General features: G+C 42.9%; 1 protein-coding gene across 3 annotated transcripts in view; it reads left to right on the top strand.

The window, feature by feature from the left end:
* npepl1 (aminopeptidase like 1) overlaps window positions 1–17,325 on the top strand; it is a 73,274-nt gene that overhangs the window by 10,569 nt on the left and 45,380 nt on the right. Inside the window, exons 10-12 of one of the 3 annotated variants that reach the window (XM_028811953.2) lie at window positions 156–332; window positions 1,189–1,299; window positions 1,388–1,623. In XM_028811953.2, the coding sequence (XP_028667786.1) occupies window positions 156–332; window positions 1,189–1,299; window positions 1,388–1,546 (447 nt within the window). In that variant the 3' untranslated portion in view covers window positions 1,547–1,623. Of the gene's footprint in view, window positions 1–155; window positions 333–1,188; window positions 1,300–1,387; window positions 1,624–17,325 lie in introns of those variants that run through there. The other 2 variants (XM_051933087.1, XM_051933086.1) reach the window with 2 other exon arrangements.

The following is a 17,325-nucleotide window of genomic DNA, read 5'->3' as shown; positions in this document are numbered from 1 at the left end:
CAGAACTCTTAAGCCCTTAAAAATGAAACTACTTGTGTCTGTGTTGAAATGGTTATGTATTCATTTTTCTTCTCCTTGTTCATACTTCTGCTGTCATTTTAATGTTTAAGTGAGAATATAGTAGTTTCAAAATAATTTTCTTTTTGTTTAATAAGGGAATTTCAACTGGGAAGTACCATGCAGCTGTAGTGACCAACAGTGAAACTTGGGAAACTGCATGTGCCAAAGCTGGCCGAAGCAGTGGGGACCTTATACATCCATTGGTCTACTGTCCTGAGCTACATTTTAGTGAGTTTACTTCTGCTGTGGCAGACATGAAAAACTCTGTTGCGGTAGGTTTCCTTTTTAAAATAGCTTGTATTGCAAAGAATTGGTTCATTAAAAACAACAAATATTAGATCTGCACATTCCAGCCATGATTTTGTAGAGATTTTGGCATAGACCACAAACCAATATAAGGTTGTTTGTTTTTGTCCCTGTCAGTGACATAATGTCAATTTACCAAAAAGAATAATGTGCTATCGTGGAAGAGATAACCACCAACAATGTGCATGTGCTCAGATGATGCCTTAAAAGTTTTTGAATATTGCATTATATGTTGAGGCCTTTCCATTCTGTGGTCTGAAAAGGGTGTTTTAACTTAGAAGATATTTCTAAACTTCACAAAGGAATTCTAAGTATTGTTTCAGTGCAGATAATTTCATGTGAAATACAGGAATTGGGTCAGCATAAATTGTGATTTGTTGTTGGGTGTTTTATTTTTCTTTCTTGCTGATATTGGATATTTGGAGACTGGTTATTGGACATCCTTGATCAGTCACATAATGACACTTGCACTGTGATATGCTAAAAATGACACATTTTAAACAAACTTGAAGACATGAGAACAATGGGTGCTTTATAACTTGCTTTGTGATATATGAAATCCATATTACAACAGGTGAAGTGGAAAGATAGTCGGTCAGTTTTGCTTTTACTGTCCTAGATTATGGATAAAATAAAAATACATTGAATGCTCTGTTTTAAATTAATCAATACATAGATTCTACTGAGTTTAGTTTTTTACTTCCACAATAAAGAAAAATTCATTTTGACTTCAGGGAGTATTTGGGATCAGCACTAGACGTTTGTGACACAGTAGGCTGTGGTTCCTTAGTTGTGATCAGGTCTTTTATCTGCCATTTACAGGACCGTGAGAATGCACAGAGTTCTTGTGCTGCTCTCTTTATTGCCTCCCACATTGGCTTTGACTGGCCAGGTGTCTGGGTTCATGTGGACATAGCTTCTCCAGTTCATGCTGTGAGTATTGTTGCGTAAAGCAGTTTGTTGACCTGAGAACATATCCTTCTTTATTACAAAATATTTTAACGTTGGTCTTTGTCCACAGGGGGAGCGAGCCACTGGTTATGGTGTTGCACTGCTGTTAGCCCTTTTTGGCCGTGCCTCTGAAGACCCTCTTTTAAATTTGGTATCTCCTCTGGGTTTAGAGACTAGCATGGAATGTGATGAAGTTGAGCGTGATTCTAAGAGAAGGCGCCTGGTCTAATTTCAGTTCAACTAAACTTTCTGCACTGATGGCTTTGACTTAAGTTTATAGATGAATAAAACTTTCCCCTATGCAAATTTTGTATTGGTTTTTATTTTCCATATAAATAGTAACAATAGTGTCTTATCAGAAGGCAAACTAGCTTAGCACTTTTAATAGCTTTTACAGTGAATATTGTTCATATGACTTGAGGCACAAGAAAGTTGTTTTCTGTATAATTGCAAGTGTATCTGGGTATGAGAAAATAATGCTAGATAATAAATGTGTACCAGACTGAAATCTGACAATTCTGCTGTCCTTGTATTTGCCTTTATGGCCGTATATCTGAACCTAATAATATAGTAACTGAAGAGCTTTGAGGTGGTCTGTGATCTGTTATTGATTTTATTTACACTTCTGGTCAAACTTCTTAGAACACGTCAGTCTAATCAGTTGAAATGCAATGAATGACCTAAAATGGTGAAAAGGTAAGCCATAAACTGCCAGAGGTTTAAATTTGATGTTGAGGTTCGCAAAAACTGGGGGGGTTCCAGAATATTACAAATGGCCTTTTTCAGGGAACAATTAGTACTTTAATATCTGTAGATGTTCTGCAGCAATTTAAAACAAATTAAGCCTTGCAAGTTGAAGCAATTTGTCCTGATGCCCCAACTTCTGTTGATTTGTGACCGTAGTAGAACCGTCACCAGGTCTTTTGTCAGAGTGGGGAGCCGGAAGAACCAGCAGCAGCTGCTATTTAGCCATATTGATGAAAGATTCATAAAGTGAAGATTCCCCATCAGAAACTTAATGTTAGCACATCATTCCAGTAAATATCAGATTTTTGATTTTAGATAATCCATCCATCCATCCATCCATCATCCAACCCGCTGAATCCAAACACAGGGTCACGGGGGTCTGCTGGAGCCAATCCCAGCCAACACAGGGCACAAGGCAGGGAACCAATCCTGGGCAGGGTTCTAACCCACCGCAGAACACACACAAACACACCCACACACCAAGCACACACTAGGGCCAATTTAGAATCGCCAATCCACCTAACCTGCATGTCTTTGGACTGTGGGAGGAAACCCACGCAGACACGGGGAGAACATGCAAACTCCACGCAGGGAGGACCCGGAAAGCGAACCCAGGTCCCCAGGTCTCCCAACTGCGAGGCAGCAGCGCTACCCACCGTGCCGCCCGATTTTAGATAATGCCTTCACTTATCAGCTTGGCGGAGCCCTCTTCTTACGCAGACTAGCCATGTTAGTGGTCAGTTGATGGGCAGTACTCCCTTTATGCTGCTAAAAGCCAGCAAGCAGCTGATTTCGCAACAGTCGGGAGGAATGAAATGGGAAAGGAGGAAAGCAATCACATTATGGGGATGTTAATAGTTTTACTCCACTCGTTTATGTATTTTGTGTCTTGTTTTGTAAGAGTTCAGATGCAATTCCCAGGGATGTGTGAGATATATGTAAGATGGTATATATGTGCGAATAAAGCTACGATAAGGGGGTGTTCCTCCCCCTCTATCTTAATGGTAGGAGCCAATTGGCTTTCATCAACTGGGAAGGAAATACTTAAAAGGCCTCAATGCCATTAGTAAAGAGGGGAATGTTGAGGATAGGTGTCGCTATTGTGTGTATTGCAAAGGTTCTAAACCCCCCCCCTGCCGAAATGCTCAGGGTTGTCTTAAAGCTATTTTTACAATATTTTTAAGTCTAGATTTTGGGGAGAGCTTCAGCACTTGTTGAGACATAGGTTTTGGCTGCTACATAACCATTGGACCAGTTATTCTACCTTTTCTCTTTCTACCATTTTATTTTTTTTTGTGTCAGCTTTGGACTATGTGCAGTTGTTTATAAGCCGTTGCCTATAATTGTACTGTGCATGAATGTTTTCAGTAATTTATTGAATTCGTCCTGTTTTTTGCATATGACTATTTTGTTGTGCTCGTTACATTTTATTTTTTTGTTGATCTTGTCCTTTTATCTAATCCACAAATACTAGTTTATCATTTTTTATGCAATAAACATTGGTGACTTTTTGATTTCAAGAGATTTTGTACTTTATCTGGGTTTTAGGGTACGTTGAGCGCTGGCCGGCTATGAAATACTAGCGGACATGGACCGTAGACAGTGTTTTATGACATGATTACTTAGCCTCTTCCAACTCTGTGTTAAGACAGATGGAGAGCTTGTGCTATTACACCCTCTGAAGTGCTACTTGGACAATATTGCACTGTAGAGAATTGTAAATTCCAGTGGTAATGGGAAGAAAATGGCAATTAACAAATGAAATGAGACAGAGCATTATTACCCTTAGAAGTGTAGGCCTTTCATTTAGAGAAATAGCCAAAAAAAAGTGTCAGTGAGTACGTGTCCTACACGATCTAAAGGCAATTGGAAACTGGAAGAAACTCTGGGTCTGCCAGATCTCTTTCTATCAAAGTCAAAACCCAATCAGAAGATGTGTTTGTGAGGGTCACCAGCTTGTGTGGTAGGTACCTCACAGCACACCAGCTTCAAGCACATCTCAACAGTGGTCAAGAAGAGCAAGTCTCAGTCTCTACTGTGAAGAGGAGACTTCATGCTGCAGGTTTGAAAAGGCGAGTAGCAGTAAGAAAGCCATTCCTTAAAGGACAAAATAGGGCCTTGAAATACTGACAGTGGACTACTGCAGACTAAGAGAAAATCTAATGGACCAATGAATCAAAATTTGAAATCTTCAGTTCATCACAGAGGGAGTTTGTATGCCATTGAGTTGGTGAAAGGATGGTTCCTCAGTGTGTGACACCAACTGTCAAACATGGAGGAGGAAGTGCCATGGTCTGGGGTTCTTTTAAGGGAGGTGGAGTTGGTGACTGGCATTCTGAATAGAAAGGGTTACCACAGTTTGGCTGCTCTATCAGCAAAAGGTGGCCCACGACTTTGATGAATCAAAATTTTTTTCCATTGTTTATTTGTTCTATGCGTTAATTTCACAAAACATTGACATTAAACTGTGTGCATTCAATAAAGCTGAAAACACAGGTGTTCTAAAACCTTTGAATGTAAGTGTATTTGGGAGGTTTTTTTCTCATTTTTTATATATTTTATTTACAATTTTACATCTACCATTTGAAGGTCTAGACACACCCTGAAATTGTCATTTTTTCATAGAAATTGTGTGTGTATGTGTATATCTATCTATATAAATATATATATATCCATCCATCCATCCATCCATTGTCTCCCGCTTATCCGAGGTCGGGTCGCGGGGGCAGCAGCTTGAGCAGAGATGCCCAGACTTCCCTCTCCCCGGCCACTTCTTCTAGCTCTTCCGGGAGAATCCCAAGGCGTTCCCAGGCCAGTCGAGAGACATAGTCCCTCCAGTGTGTCCTGGGTCTTCCCCGGGGCCTCCTCCCGGTTGGACGTGCCCGGAACACCTCACCGGGGAGGCGTCCAGGAGGCATCCTGATCAGATGCCTGAGCCACCTCATCTGACTCCTCTCGATGCGGAGGAGCAGCGGCTCTACTCTGAGCCCCTCCCGGATGACTGAGCTTCTCACCCTATCTTTAAGGGAAAGCCCAGACACCCTGCGGAGGAAACTCATTTCAGCCGCTTGTATTCGCGATCTCGTTCTTTCGGTCACTACCCATAGTTCATGACCATAGGTGAAGGTAGGAACATAGATTGACTGGTAAATTGAGAGCTTCGCCTTGCGGCTCAGCTCCTTTTTCACCACGACAGACCGATGCAGCGCCCGCATTACTGCGGATGCCGCACCGATCCGCCTGTCGATCTCACACTCCATTCTTCCCTCACTCGTGAACAAGATCCCGAGATACTTGAACTCCTCCACTTGAAGCAGGATCTCGCTACCAACCCTGAGAGGGCACTCCACCCTTTTCCGGCTGAGGACCATGGTCTCGGATTTGGAGGTGCTGATTCTCATTCCAGCCGCTTCACACTCGGCTGCGAATCGATCCAGAGAGAGCTGAAGATCACGGCCTGATGAAGCAAACAGGACAACATCATCTGCAAAAAGCAGTGACCCAATCCTGAGCCCACCAAACCGGACCCCCTCAACGCCCTGGCTGCGCCTAGAAATTCTGTCCATAAAAGTTATGAACAGAATCGGTGACAAAGGGCAGCCCTGGCGGAGTCCAACTCTCACTGGAAACGGGTTCGACTTACTGCCGGCAATGCGGACCAAGCTCTGGCACCGATCGTACAGGGACCGAACAGCCCTTATCAGGGGGGCCGGTACCCCATACTCTCGGAGTACCCCCCACAGGATTCCCCGAGGGACACGGTCGAATGCCTTTTCCAAGTCCACAAAACACATGTAGACTGGTTGGCCAAACTCCCATGCACCCTCCAGGACCCTGCTAAGGGTATAGAGCTGGTCCACTGTTCCGCGACCAGGACGAAAACCACACTGTTCCTCCTGAATCCGAGGCTCGACTATCCGACGGACCCTCCTCTCCAGGACCCCTGAATAAACTTTTCCAGGGAGGCTGAGGAGTGTGATCCCTCTGTAGTTGGAACACACCCTCCGGTCCCCCTTCTTAAAGAGGGGGACCACCACCCCAGTCTGCCAATCCAGAGGCACTGTCCCTGATGTCCATGCGATGTTGCAGAGGCGTGTCAACCAAGACAGTCCTACAACATCCAGAGCCTTGAGGAACTCCGGGCGTATCTCATCCACCCCCGGGGCCCTGCCACCAAGGAGTTTTTTGACCACCTCGGTGACCTCAGTCCCAGAGATGGGGGAGCCCACCTCTGAGTCCCCAGGCTCTGCTTCCTCATTGGAAGGCATGTTAATGGGATTGAGGAGGTCTTCGAAGTACTCCCCCCACCGACCCACAACGTCCCGAGTCGAGGTCAGTAGCGCACCATCCCCACCATATACAGTGTTGACACTGCACTGCTTCCCCTTCCTGAGACGCCGGATGGTGGACCAGAATCTCCTCGAAGCCGTCCGAAAGTCGTTCTCCATGGCCTCCCCAAACTCCTCCCACGCCCGAGTTTTTGCCTCAGCAACCACCAAAGCTGCATTCCGCTTGGCCTGCCGGTACCTATCAGCTGCCTCCAGGGTCCCACAGGACAAAAGGGTCCTGTAGGACTCCTTCTTCAGCTTGACGGCATCCTTCACCACCGGTGTCCACCAACGGGTTCGGGGATTGCCGCCACGACAGGCACCGACCACCTTACGGCCACAGCTCCGGTCAGCCGCCTCAACAATAGAGGCACGGAACATGGCCCATTCGGACTCGATGTCCCCCACCTCCCTCGGGACATGGTCGAAGTTCTGCCGGAGGTGGGAGTTGAAGCTACTTCTGACAGGGGGCTCTGCCAGACGTTCCCAGCAGACCCTCACAACACGTTTGGGCCTACCACGCCTGACCGGCATCCTCCCCCACCATCGAAGCCAACTCACCACCAGGTGGTGATCAGTTGACAGCTCCGCCCCTCTCTTCACCCGAGTGTCCAAGACATGTGGCCGCAAGTCAGACGACACGACCACAAAGTCAATCATCGAACTCAGGCCTAGGGTGTCCTGGTGCCAAGTGCACATATGAACACCCCTATGCTTGAACATGGTGTTCGTTATGGACAATCCGTGACGAGCACAGAAGTCCAATAACAAAACACCGCTTGGGTTTAGATCGGGGGGGCCATTCCTCCCAATCACGCCCTTCCAGGTCTCACTGTCATTGCCCACGTGAGCATTGAAGTCTCCCAGCAGAATGAGGGAGTCCCCAGAAGGTATGCCCTCTAGCACCCCCTCCAGGGACTCCAAAAAGGGTGGGTACTCCGAACTGCTGTTCGGTGCATACGCACAAACAACAGTTAGGACCCGTCCCCCCACCCGAAGGCGAAGGGAGGCTACCCTCTCGTCCACCGGGGTAAACCCCAATGTACAGGCTCCAAGTCGGGGGGCAATAAGTATACCCACACCCGCTCGGCGCCTCTCACCGGGGGCAACTCCAGAGTGGTACAGAGTCCAGCCCCTCTCAAGGAGATTGGTTCCAGAGTCCAAGCTGTGCGTCGAGGTGAGTCCGACTATATCTAGCCGGAACCTCTCAACTTCGCACACTAGCTCAGGCTCCTTCCCCTTCAGAGAGGTGACATTCCACGTCCCAAGAGCCATCTTCTGTAGCCGAGGATCGGACCGCCAAGGTCCCCACCTTCGGCCACCACCCAACTCACACTGCACCCGACCTCCTTGGCCCCTCCCATAGGTGGTGAGCCCATGGGAAGGGGGACCCACGTTGCCTCTTCGGGCTGTGCCCAGCCGAGCCCCATGGGTGCAGGCCCGGCCACCAGGCGCTCGCCATCGAGCCCCACCTCCAGGCCTGGCTCCAGAGTGGGGCCCCGGTGACCCGCGTCCGGGCAAGGGAAAACGGCGTCCAAAGTTTTCATTCATCATAGAAGGTTTGAATATATATATATATATATAAAATCCCTATGTTCATCCAGGTGTCCGTGTGTAGGTGTCTTCTGGTGAAGTGCGCATGCGCGGGGGCACGGTGCGATGCGCGATATTACTGTCAGAGAAAGTTACAGGCGTTTTACGGAAATACAAACCAGTATTACTGCGAGAGGAAATTAAAGGTACACAATACAGTGACGCATATTACAGCCACATACAAGCCAGTATTACTGTCAGAGGAGATTAAAGGCATATTACCGACGCACACGCCTGTATTACCGCCAGAGAAAATTAAAGGTATATTACGGACGTACAAGACGGTATCCTTCAATAAGGGCGCGCACAAAAAGGCGAGCCTCAAAAGGACGACCTCAATTGGGCGCAGCGAATAAAGGCGCGCGTAAATAAAGATCTGTACCTGTTGCTCTTCACATATCCCAGAGCCATTTGAACTAAATTATCTATGCGCCCTTATTGAATAGAGCCGTACAAGACAGTATTACTGTCACAGAAAATTAAAGACACACAATACACGGTGGCAGCCCACGAAGAACGGTCAGCTCAGCAAGTAAACATCAACAAAAGAAAGGCTGAAAGAAAGAAAAATACGACCAACAAAAAGAATGAGGTCAAAGTCCCTTGCCATTTAATATAAACTGTTCCTACTAATGTTTATGCACTACTGTTCTAGCGCCCATTATTGTAACGGGCTAAATGACTAGTATATATATGATAAAAATGAGAGAGAAGATTTTAAAGAAATCAAATTGATTTTAAAAATATTGCAAGGACATTAGTAGTGTTTTAATAGTTACTAGGGGCATTGCCCCCTGTTCACTTTGCCGCTCGACTACCTCTACCTCATGCAATGACCTTGAGAAATGTGGTACTTAATTTTTTTGGCTCACCGTGTATATTGTGGTGGACAGCTGGAACCCTTGCCTATGTGTTGGAAGGGAGTGAGCTCAAGCAATCATCTCTCCAGGAATGCTAGAGGGCAGGCCCCTTCGGTTGTTGTAGCTCCACAGATTCCTGAAGGGCACTCTGGGCACTGGAGTTTGCTGCAGCCTTATTGGGTTCCGTAGAACCCACCAGGGGAAGCTGTGAGATCAGCAGAGCCCTGCATGGCAGGAATGCTGCTGGGAGCCACCTGCCACTACTGGGGGAAGGCATTCCCCACGGGGAAAAAAAAAATAAAAACGTATGTGCTGACTTGTGTCCTGCATCTGTCTGTGTAGGGTTTGGGTTGCAGGAGCGCCCTCTGCAGGCCACAACATACTTTAATATGTACAAAAATATCTATATTACTAACCGAGAATGGTAAACCGGAGTAAAACGGGAGAGAAGTAATATGGAAGCAGGTACATGCCAAACAATGAACATGGACGCCTAAAACGCGCGTCTCAAACCACAGAAGCAAGGCAAGCACGGATTCAAAACAACGCAGGTGCCTACAACGCGCATCTGAAACTACGGAGGCACAGCAGGCACGGGTCCAAAACGCCGGAGGTAGGCGAAAGACAGAGTAGAAACCAAAGTAAAACGTCATAATGAGGTTATAAAGCAAGGAGGCCAAACACATGCAGAGCACAAAGTGCTCGACTGACCGAAATACAAAGTGAAACGGGAAACACTACGGAGTCCGCAGTGGTCCATAATGCACCACATAGCCACGATCACAACTCCAAAACTATACAGCAGGCACGGGTTCAAAACGCCGGGGGTAGGCAAGCGAAGCGAGCAGGGGGCGGAGCCCCCTTGTTTGTGCATAATACACGTGGCAGAAAAGAAAATAAAAAGCTCATAATGTACGGCTGTCATATTGTTTAGTCTTTTCTGTAATGTGCCTATCTGAAACAAGGCTTAATTAAAAAAGTAGTTTTCACAATTTTTCTAACATATATAATAGACTAGCAAAATACCCGCGCTTCACAGCGGAGAAGTAGTGTGTTAAAGAGGTCATGTAAACATATATATACATATACATATATATACATATCTACATATACACATATCTACATATACATATATATACATTTATACATATACATATACCCATCCACATATATATACATATATATATACACATACATATACACCCATACATACACACACACATATACATATCTACATATACATATATATACATATATATATATATATACTGTATATACATACACACATATCAACATATATATACACATACATATACACACATACATAAACACACACATATACATATATACATATACACATACATACATAGTGCGTTGTAACACGGGCTGTGATTGTTACATGGGAGGGAGACGACAAATCACAGCTTCCCGCTTTCTAATCGGGCCTGTGATTGGTGCTTTGACGGATGCCCAGATCCCACAGTATCTCCCCTTAGGAGAGGCGTTAGGCAAGTGTAATTGAATAGCGGTGCTGCAAGTTTAGCTTTACACCTGTTTTTAAGGCTTATTGACTGAAAGGGGCTTTCATGAAAAAACTTAGGGCTTTGCTACAGGATACACCCTCCACAAGTTAAGGAAGTAAAAATAAAGGTATGTATTTCTGTTTTATTTAAACCTTTTAAGTTTGTATGCGGGCGGTATGGTGGCGCAGTGAAAGGTGCCAGTTAGGAGACCCGGGTTCGCTTCCCTGCGTGGAGTTTGAATGTTCTCCCCGTGTCTGTCTGGGTTTCCTCCGGGTACTCCGGTTTCCTCCCACAGACCAAAGACATGCAGGTTAGGTGAATTGGCGATTCTAAATTGTCCCTGGTGTGTGGGTGTGTGCGCCCTGCGGTGGGCTGGCACCTTGCCCGGGGTTTGTTTCCTGCCTTGTGCCCTGTGTTGGCAGGGATTGGCTCCTGTATTTAGGATATAGCGGGTTGGATAATGGATGGATGGACATTTGTATGCATAGCCCCATTTGCCCGTTTTCGTTTTTTTTCTTTCTTCAGTAATATTTCAGCAAACCCGGAGCTTGTCAGTTCAAATCCTGGTACTGACACCACTGTGTGACCCTGAGGAAGTCACTTCACCTGCCTGTGCTGCAAAAAACAAAAGTAATGTAACAAATTGTACCTCAGATGTTGCAAGTTGCTGGAATAAAGGCATAAGTCAAATAGATAAATATGTATTATACACATAGGAACTATTCATTTATTTTCAGTTAAGTCATCTGCAGCAAACCTTTATAAATGAGGGTTTCTCCTTTTTAGATAGTGCAAACTGTTTCTTCTTCATTGAGGTTTTCTCTTGGAGAGCTTTTTTCATTTCATTGAAAATTAAAGCAGCAACTGCCAAAATATGTAGCTTTCTTATTAATTTTTCAACATTGTGTAAAATAACTTTATAAAGTAACTTAAAAGGTTTAAATACTGGATATCCTTTTACACTAAAATATTACTAAAGAGATACAAAAAAAGTAAAATGCATATGTTCTTTTTCTTTAAGGAGATTAAATATTACTGAAGAAAGAAAAAAACAAAAACTAAAACAGCTAAATGGGGCTATGCATACGAACTTAAAAGGTTTAAATAAAACAGAAATATATACCTTTTGTTTTTACTTCCTTAACTTGTGGAGGGTGTATCCTGTAGCAAAGCCCTAACTTTTTTCGTGAAAGCCCGTTTCAGTCAATAAGTCTTAAAAAGAGGTGTAAAGATATTGCCAATAAGCTACGCAAGCCCACCAAGACATGCAATCGTTTAAATGAAGGCGCGAGTCGAAAAACACCATCCCATACTATTAGTTAACGATTAACACATTTCTATATGTATTGTAAGCATACAATACAACTGATAACATGTTGCGCTTATTTATCTGGTGTACCGACATTTTTGCGTGTTTAACAGCTGAAATCGAACGTGGTTTGTGCCCTTCAGAATGAAAACAGTTTGCATTTACCTTTTTAATAAAAGGCGAGCTTTTAAGCCTGAGAAATCACCCCGTAAATGCACACGTTTAATTGCACATGTGTTAATATGTATGCTTACACAGTATTAAAAGACACTCAACAATTAACGTCATTTACCTTCGTTCCCGCGTTTGACTCGTGCTGTAAATCTCTTCCTTGTTTTCAGTTCACGTAATTACGTAGGAGGCATGATGACGCGATACGTGACTCCGCCTCCTCCATTAGAGTATATGGACAAAAAACAGGTTCCAGTGATGACCATTACGCGTAGAATTTCGAAATGAAACCTGCCTAACTTTTGTAAGTAAGCTGTAAGGAATGAGCCTGCCAAATTTCAGCTTTCTACCTACACGGGAAGTTGGAGAATTAGGGATGAGTGAGTGAGTGAGTGAGTGAGTCAGTCAGTGAGGGCTTTGCCTTTTATTAGTATAGATACACACATACATACATACATACATACACATATATATATACACATACAGACACATATATATACATATTTACATATCTACATATATATATATATATACATATCTACATATATATATACACATATATATATATACATATCTACATATATATACACATGTATATACATATCTACATATATATATATATAGACATACATATATACATACATACATTCACATATATATATATATATATATATACATATCTACATATATATATATATATAAATATATATAGCCAAATCCCCGCGCTTCGCAGCGGTGAAGTACTGCTTTTAAATTTTTATTAAGAAGAAAAGAAAACCTTTTTAAATTGAGGAAAAATATACCAATAACAATTTGTTAAGGATCTGTTTTTTTGTGAAGCTGCCTTTACACAGCCTCTCCGCTGTTTTATAAACGAACGTCATATAAGGCCGTCCTTTCTCCTTGCTTAGCGGTTCTGTATTGTTTTATTGTTCGTTTATTACGATTGTTATAGTTATTGTGTAGGTATTTGAGACTCAGTTTTCTGTTCAGGTACCCATTTCCTTTATGTAGTCCGCGGATTCTCTGCTTTTTTTTGTTCGTTTTTTACGATTATAGTTATTTATTGATTCCCTTATTTAGCTGACTGCCTGCTCATATAAGGCGCTCTGCTGTTTTTTTGTGAAGCAGCCTTTTTATTTAATCCACGGGTCCTCCGCTGTTTTATTGTTCGTTTATCACGATTGTTATAGTTCTCTTTGTATACCACGTTGTTAGTTCAGCACTCCGGTTGTAATATGACCAAGCTGTGCAAGCTTACTGTTGAGAATGCAACGTATAGTTGTACAGGAGAAAAGCAATCTTGCCTCAAATCAATGGCAACCTTTTGTAGGTCTATGAACTTAATTTAAACTTTAGGTTTACACGGTGCTTTGTTTCCGAAGTACCTGCACTCATGAATATGTCTGTATGCGTCAGTCGCTTCATATTCTTTTCCTACATTATCAATTGTGTAATGTGTTTTTTTGAACAGGTTTGATTCATCGAAGTGATCACTTGTGCTGCGCTCAATCAGTTCACGTGAGCCGCTCTCTTGTGTGATGTTGCGATGTCCACGGCTTTATTTAATGTTAGCTAAGACCCGGCACTTAAAAGTTTCTCGCTACAGCAATTTTAACTCCGTTACAAAGTGATCCAAAGTCTCGTTTATACCTCGTGTCTTCTCATTAAACTTGTATGTCGTGAATATGGTATTGCAAACGGGAGCGGAAGCGTTTCTATAAACTTAATGTAAACTTATGGTTTACACCGTGCTTTGTTTCCGCAGTAGCTGCACTTATGAATATGCTTGTATGCGTCACTCGCTCGCTTCTTATTGTTTCGCTGCCTTCTAAATTGTGTAATGAATGTTTTCTTCAGCGCTCTTTGGGGCTCTTCCTTGTTTTGTACGTACTGCGTTCACAGTCAGTTCACGTGATTACGTGGGAGGCGTGATGACGCCTACAGTATATGGACAAAAAAGAGGTTCCAGTTATGACCATTACACGTAGAATTTCGAAATGAAACCTGCCTAACTTTTGTAAGTAAGCTGTAAGGAATGAGCCTGCCAAATTTCAGCCTTCCACCTACACGGGAAGTTGGAGAATTAGTGATGAGTGAGTGAGTGAGTGAGTGAGTGAGTGAGTGAGTGAGTGAGTGAGTGAGTGAGTGAGTGAGTGAGTGAGTGAGTGAGTGAGTGAGTGAGTGAGTGAGTGAGTGAGTCAGTGAGGGCTTTGCCTTTTATTAGTATAGATATGTTTTCTCACAGAGTCTAATGATATTGGCAATTAAATGCTGCTTAAATGTAAATATACATACACCTATAGGTATTAATCATTTTAAATCATTAATTGCACTACAGCTTTTTGTTGTTAAAACATACATTTACTATATTTATATACAGTGCATCTGGAAAGTATTCACAACGCATCACTTTTTCCACATGTTGTTATGTTACAGCCTTATTCCAAAATGGATTAAATTAATTTTTTCCTCAGTATTCTACACACAACACCCCACAATGACAACATAAAAAAAGTTTACTTGAGATTTTTGCAAATGTATTAAAAATAAAGAAATTGAGAAAGCACATGTACATAAGTATTCACAGCCTTTGCCATGAAGCTCAAAATTGAGCTCAGGTGCATCCTGTTTCCCCTGATTATCCTTGAGATGTTTCTGCAGCTTAATTGGAGTCCACCTGTGGTAAATTCAGTTGGTTGGACATGATTTGGAAAGGCACACACCTGTCTATATAAGGTCCCACAGTTGACAGTTCATGTCAGAGCACAAACCAAGCATGAAGTCAAAGGAATTGTCTGTAGACCTCCGAGACAGGATTGTCTCGAGGCACAAATCTGGGGAAGGTTACAGAAAAATTTCTGCTGCTTTGAAGGTCCCAATGAGCACAGTGGCCTCCATCATTCATAAGTGGAAGAAGTGTGAAACCACCAGGACTCTTCCTAGAGCTGGGCGGCCATCTAAACTGAGCGATCGGGGGAAAAGGGCCTTAGTCAGGGAGGTAACCAAGAACCCGATGGTCACTCTGTCAGAGCTCCAGAGGTCCTCTGTGGAAAGAGAAGAACCTTCCAGAAGGACAACCATCTCTGCAGCAATCCACCAATTAGGCCTGTATGGTAGAGTGACCAGACGGAAACTACTCCTTAGTAAAAGGCACATGGCAGCCCGTCTGGAGTTTGCCAAAAGGCACCTGAAGGACTCTCAGACCATGAGAAAGAAAATTCTCTGGTCTGATGAGACAAAGATTGAACTCTTTGGTGTGAATGCCAGGTGTCACGTTTGGAGGAAACCAGGCACCGCTCATCACCAGGCCAGTGAAGCATGGTGGTGGCAGCATCATGCTGTGGGGATGTTTTTCAGCGGCAGGGACTGGGAGACTAGTCAGGATAAAGGGAAAGATGTCTGCAGCAATGTACAGAGACATCCTGGATGAAAACCTGCTCCAGAGCGCTCTTGACCTCAGACTGGGGCGACGGTTTATCTTTCAGCAGGACAACGACCCTAAGCACACAGCCAAGATATCAAAGGAGCGAATATCAAGATATCAACTCTGTGAATGTCCTTGAGTGGCCCAGCCAGAGCCCAGACTTGAATCCGATTGAACATCTCTGGAAAGATCTTAAAATGGCTGTGCACCGATGCTTCCCATCCAACCTGATGGAGCTTGAGAGGTGCTGCAAAGAGGAATGGGCGAAACTGGCCAAGGATAGGTGTGCCAAGCTTGTGGCATCATATTCAAAAAGACTTGAGGCTGTAATTGCTGCCAAAGGTGCATCGACAAAGTATTGAGCAAAGGCTGTGAATACTTATGTACATGGGATTTCTCAGTTTTCAAAGCAGGTTGGGGTATCTGCTTTCATTCAGTCATTAGAGGTGGCTGCACCAGACTTTGATCAAGTAGTATTGGCACAAACCACCACCATAGAAGAACTGGAAAAGAAAACAAAAAAGATTAATAAAAGCTGCAGATTCATTTATGAGTATTAACTCTATGCATATCTATTTGTTAAGGGTAGAACTAAAATGTAGGTACAAACACTCTAAATGAGAGAATTTTAGGAGTTTTTTTATATAAATAATGATCTAGTGTTATCCTGGCATTGCTATATTTGTAAAGTGTTCCAGATTGTTGATGTAAAACAGCCAAAAGGTGTCCTCACCACTTTTTATACTTGACCTTAGAATAATCAGCAGACAACTATTGGAAGATCTAAGGGTACAAGCGAGAATGTAGAGGGGCAGGCACGTCAAAGTATAAGGAAGATCAAAGATTTTTTTAAGGCTTTATATATCATTAGTTGTATTTTAAAGTCAATTCTAAAAGACATGGGTAACCAATGAAATGATGCTAACACTGGTATGATGTGCTCAGATTTTTCTTCTTCTCTGGCTAAGATTCTTGTTGCTGCCTTCTGAATTATACTACACTGTCAATTTCTGTCTATTAGGTAGACCAGTTAGGAGTGCATTACTGTAATCTAGCTGACGAAGAACAAAAGCTTGAATTAATTTAAGTATCTTATAAGGTTCTAAGAGGCCTGACTTTTGCAATGTTCCTTAAATAGAAAAATGCAGTCCTGTTAATCTGGTTAATATGCGATTTAAGTTTAGGTCAAAGTCCATGATTACACCTAAATATTTCACTTGTGCCTTGACCTTTCATTCTGTGGGATCAAGCTTATTTCTAACACCCTCATTATTATCATTTTTAAAAACTACTAAGATTTCTGTTTTTGCATTTAGTTTAAGGAAAGAAATACTCATCCATTCAGAAACACCAGACCAACATTAAGTGAGTGAGCATCAGGGTTATGTGCTACAGAGAAGTAAACCTGTGGGTCATCTGTATAGCTGTGGCAACTCACCTTATATTTTGAGATAATTTGCACTAAAGAGAGCATTAAGATTAGAGGTCCATCCTTTGACTAAGATGATTTAGAAGAATACAGTGGTCTATGGTGACAAATGCTGTGTTCAAGCAGAACAAGAACAGATCCATGGTTTCCATCCTCAATAACCTGCAGGACATTTATGACTTTAGTGCAGTTTCTCTACTGTGACTTGTTCTAAAAATCTGATTGAAACTGGTTTTATGTATCAAACTTATTATGTTTGTTCAAATAGTCTTTAAATTGTAAAGCCTATCATAATTAGTTCTTATGGATAACCAATTCAAGGAGAGAGCAATGAAAGATGCATTATAGACCTCTGAAATGTTAAGAGACTATGTCACTCCTTGAAAAACTAAGCCAAGGGCCTCTAAGGACACAAAACAAAAGCAGGCATCTTTAGTTTAAATGGCTTGAGAAAACACTCGCTACAGCACATTTCTGTATTTCAGCAAACAGAACAAACAAAACTCATTTGTAGGCACTACTTCACTTAACATTGCTCCACAGTCACTACTCAGCCACATTTCGCTCAATGTAAGAGAGTCGGTTAATGTAATACGTCTAAGTGGTTAATGCTCCAATATT

This window comes from Erpetoichthys calabaricus, chromosome 10 (assembly GCF_900747795.2).
Source record: "Erpetoichthys calabaricus chromosome 10, fErpCal1.3, whole genome shotgun sequence".
Lineage (NCBI taxonomy): Eukaryota > Metazoa > Chordata > Cladistia > Polypteriformes > Polypteridae > Erpetoichthys > Erpetoichthys calabaricus.
This window is presented reverse-complemented; position numbering and strand designations above follow the sequence as displayed.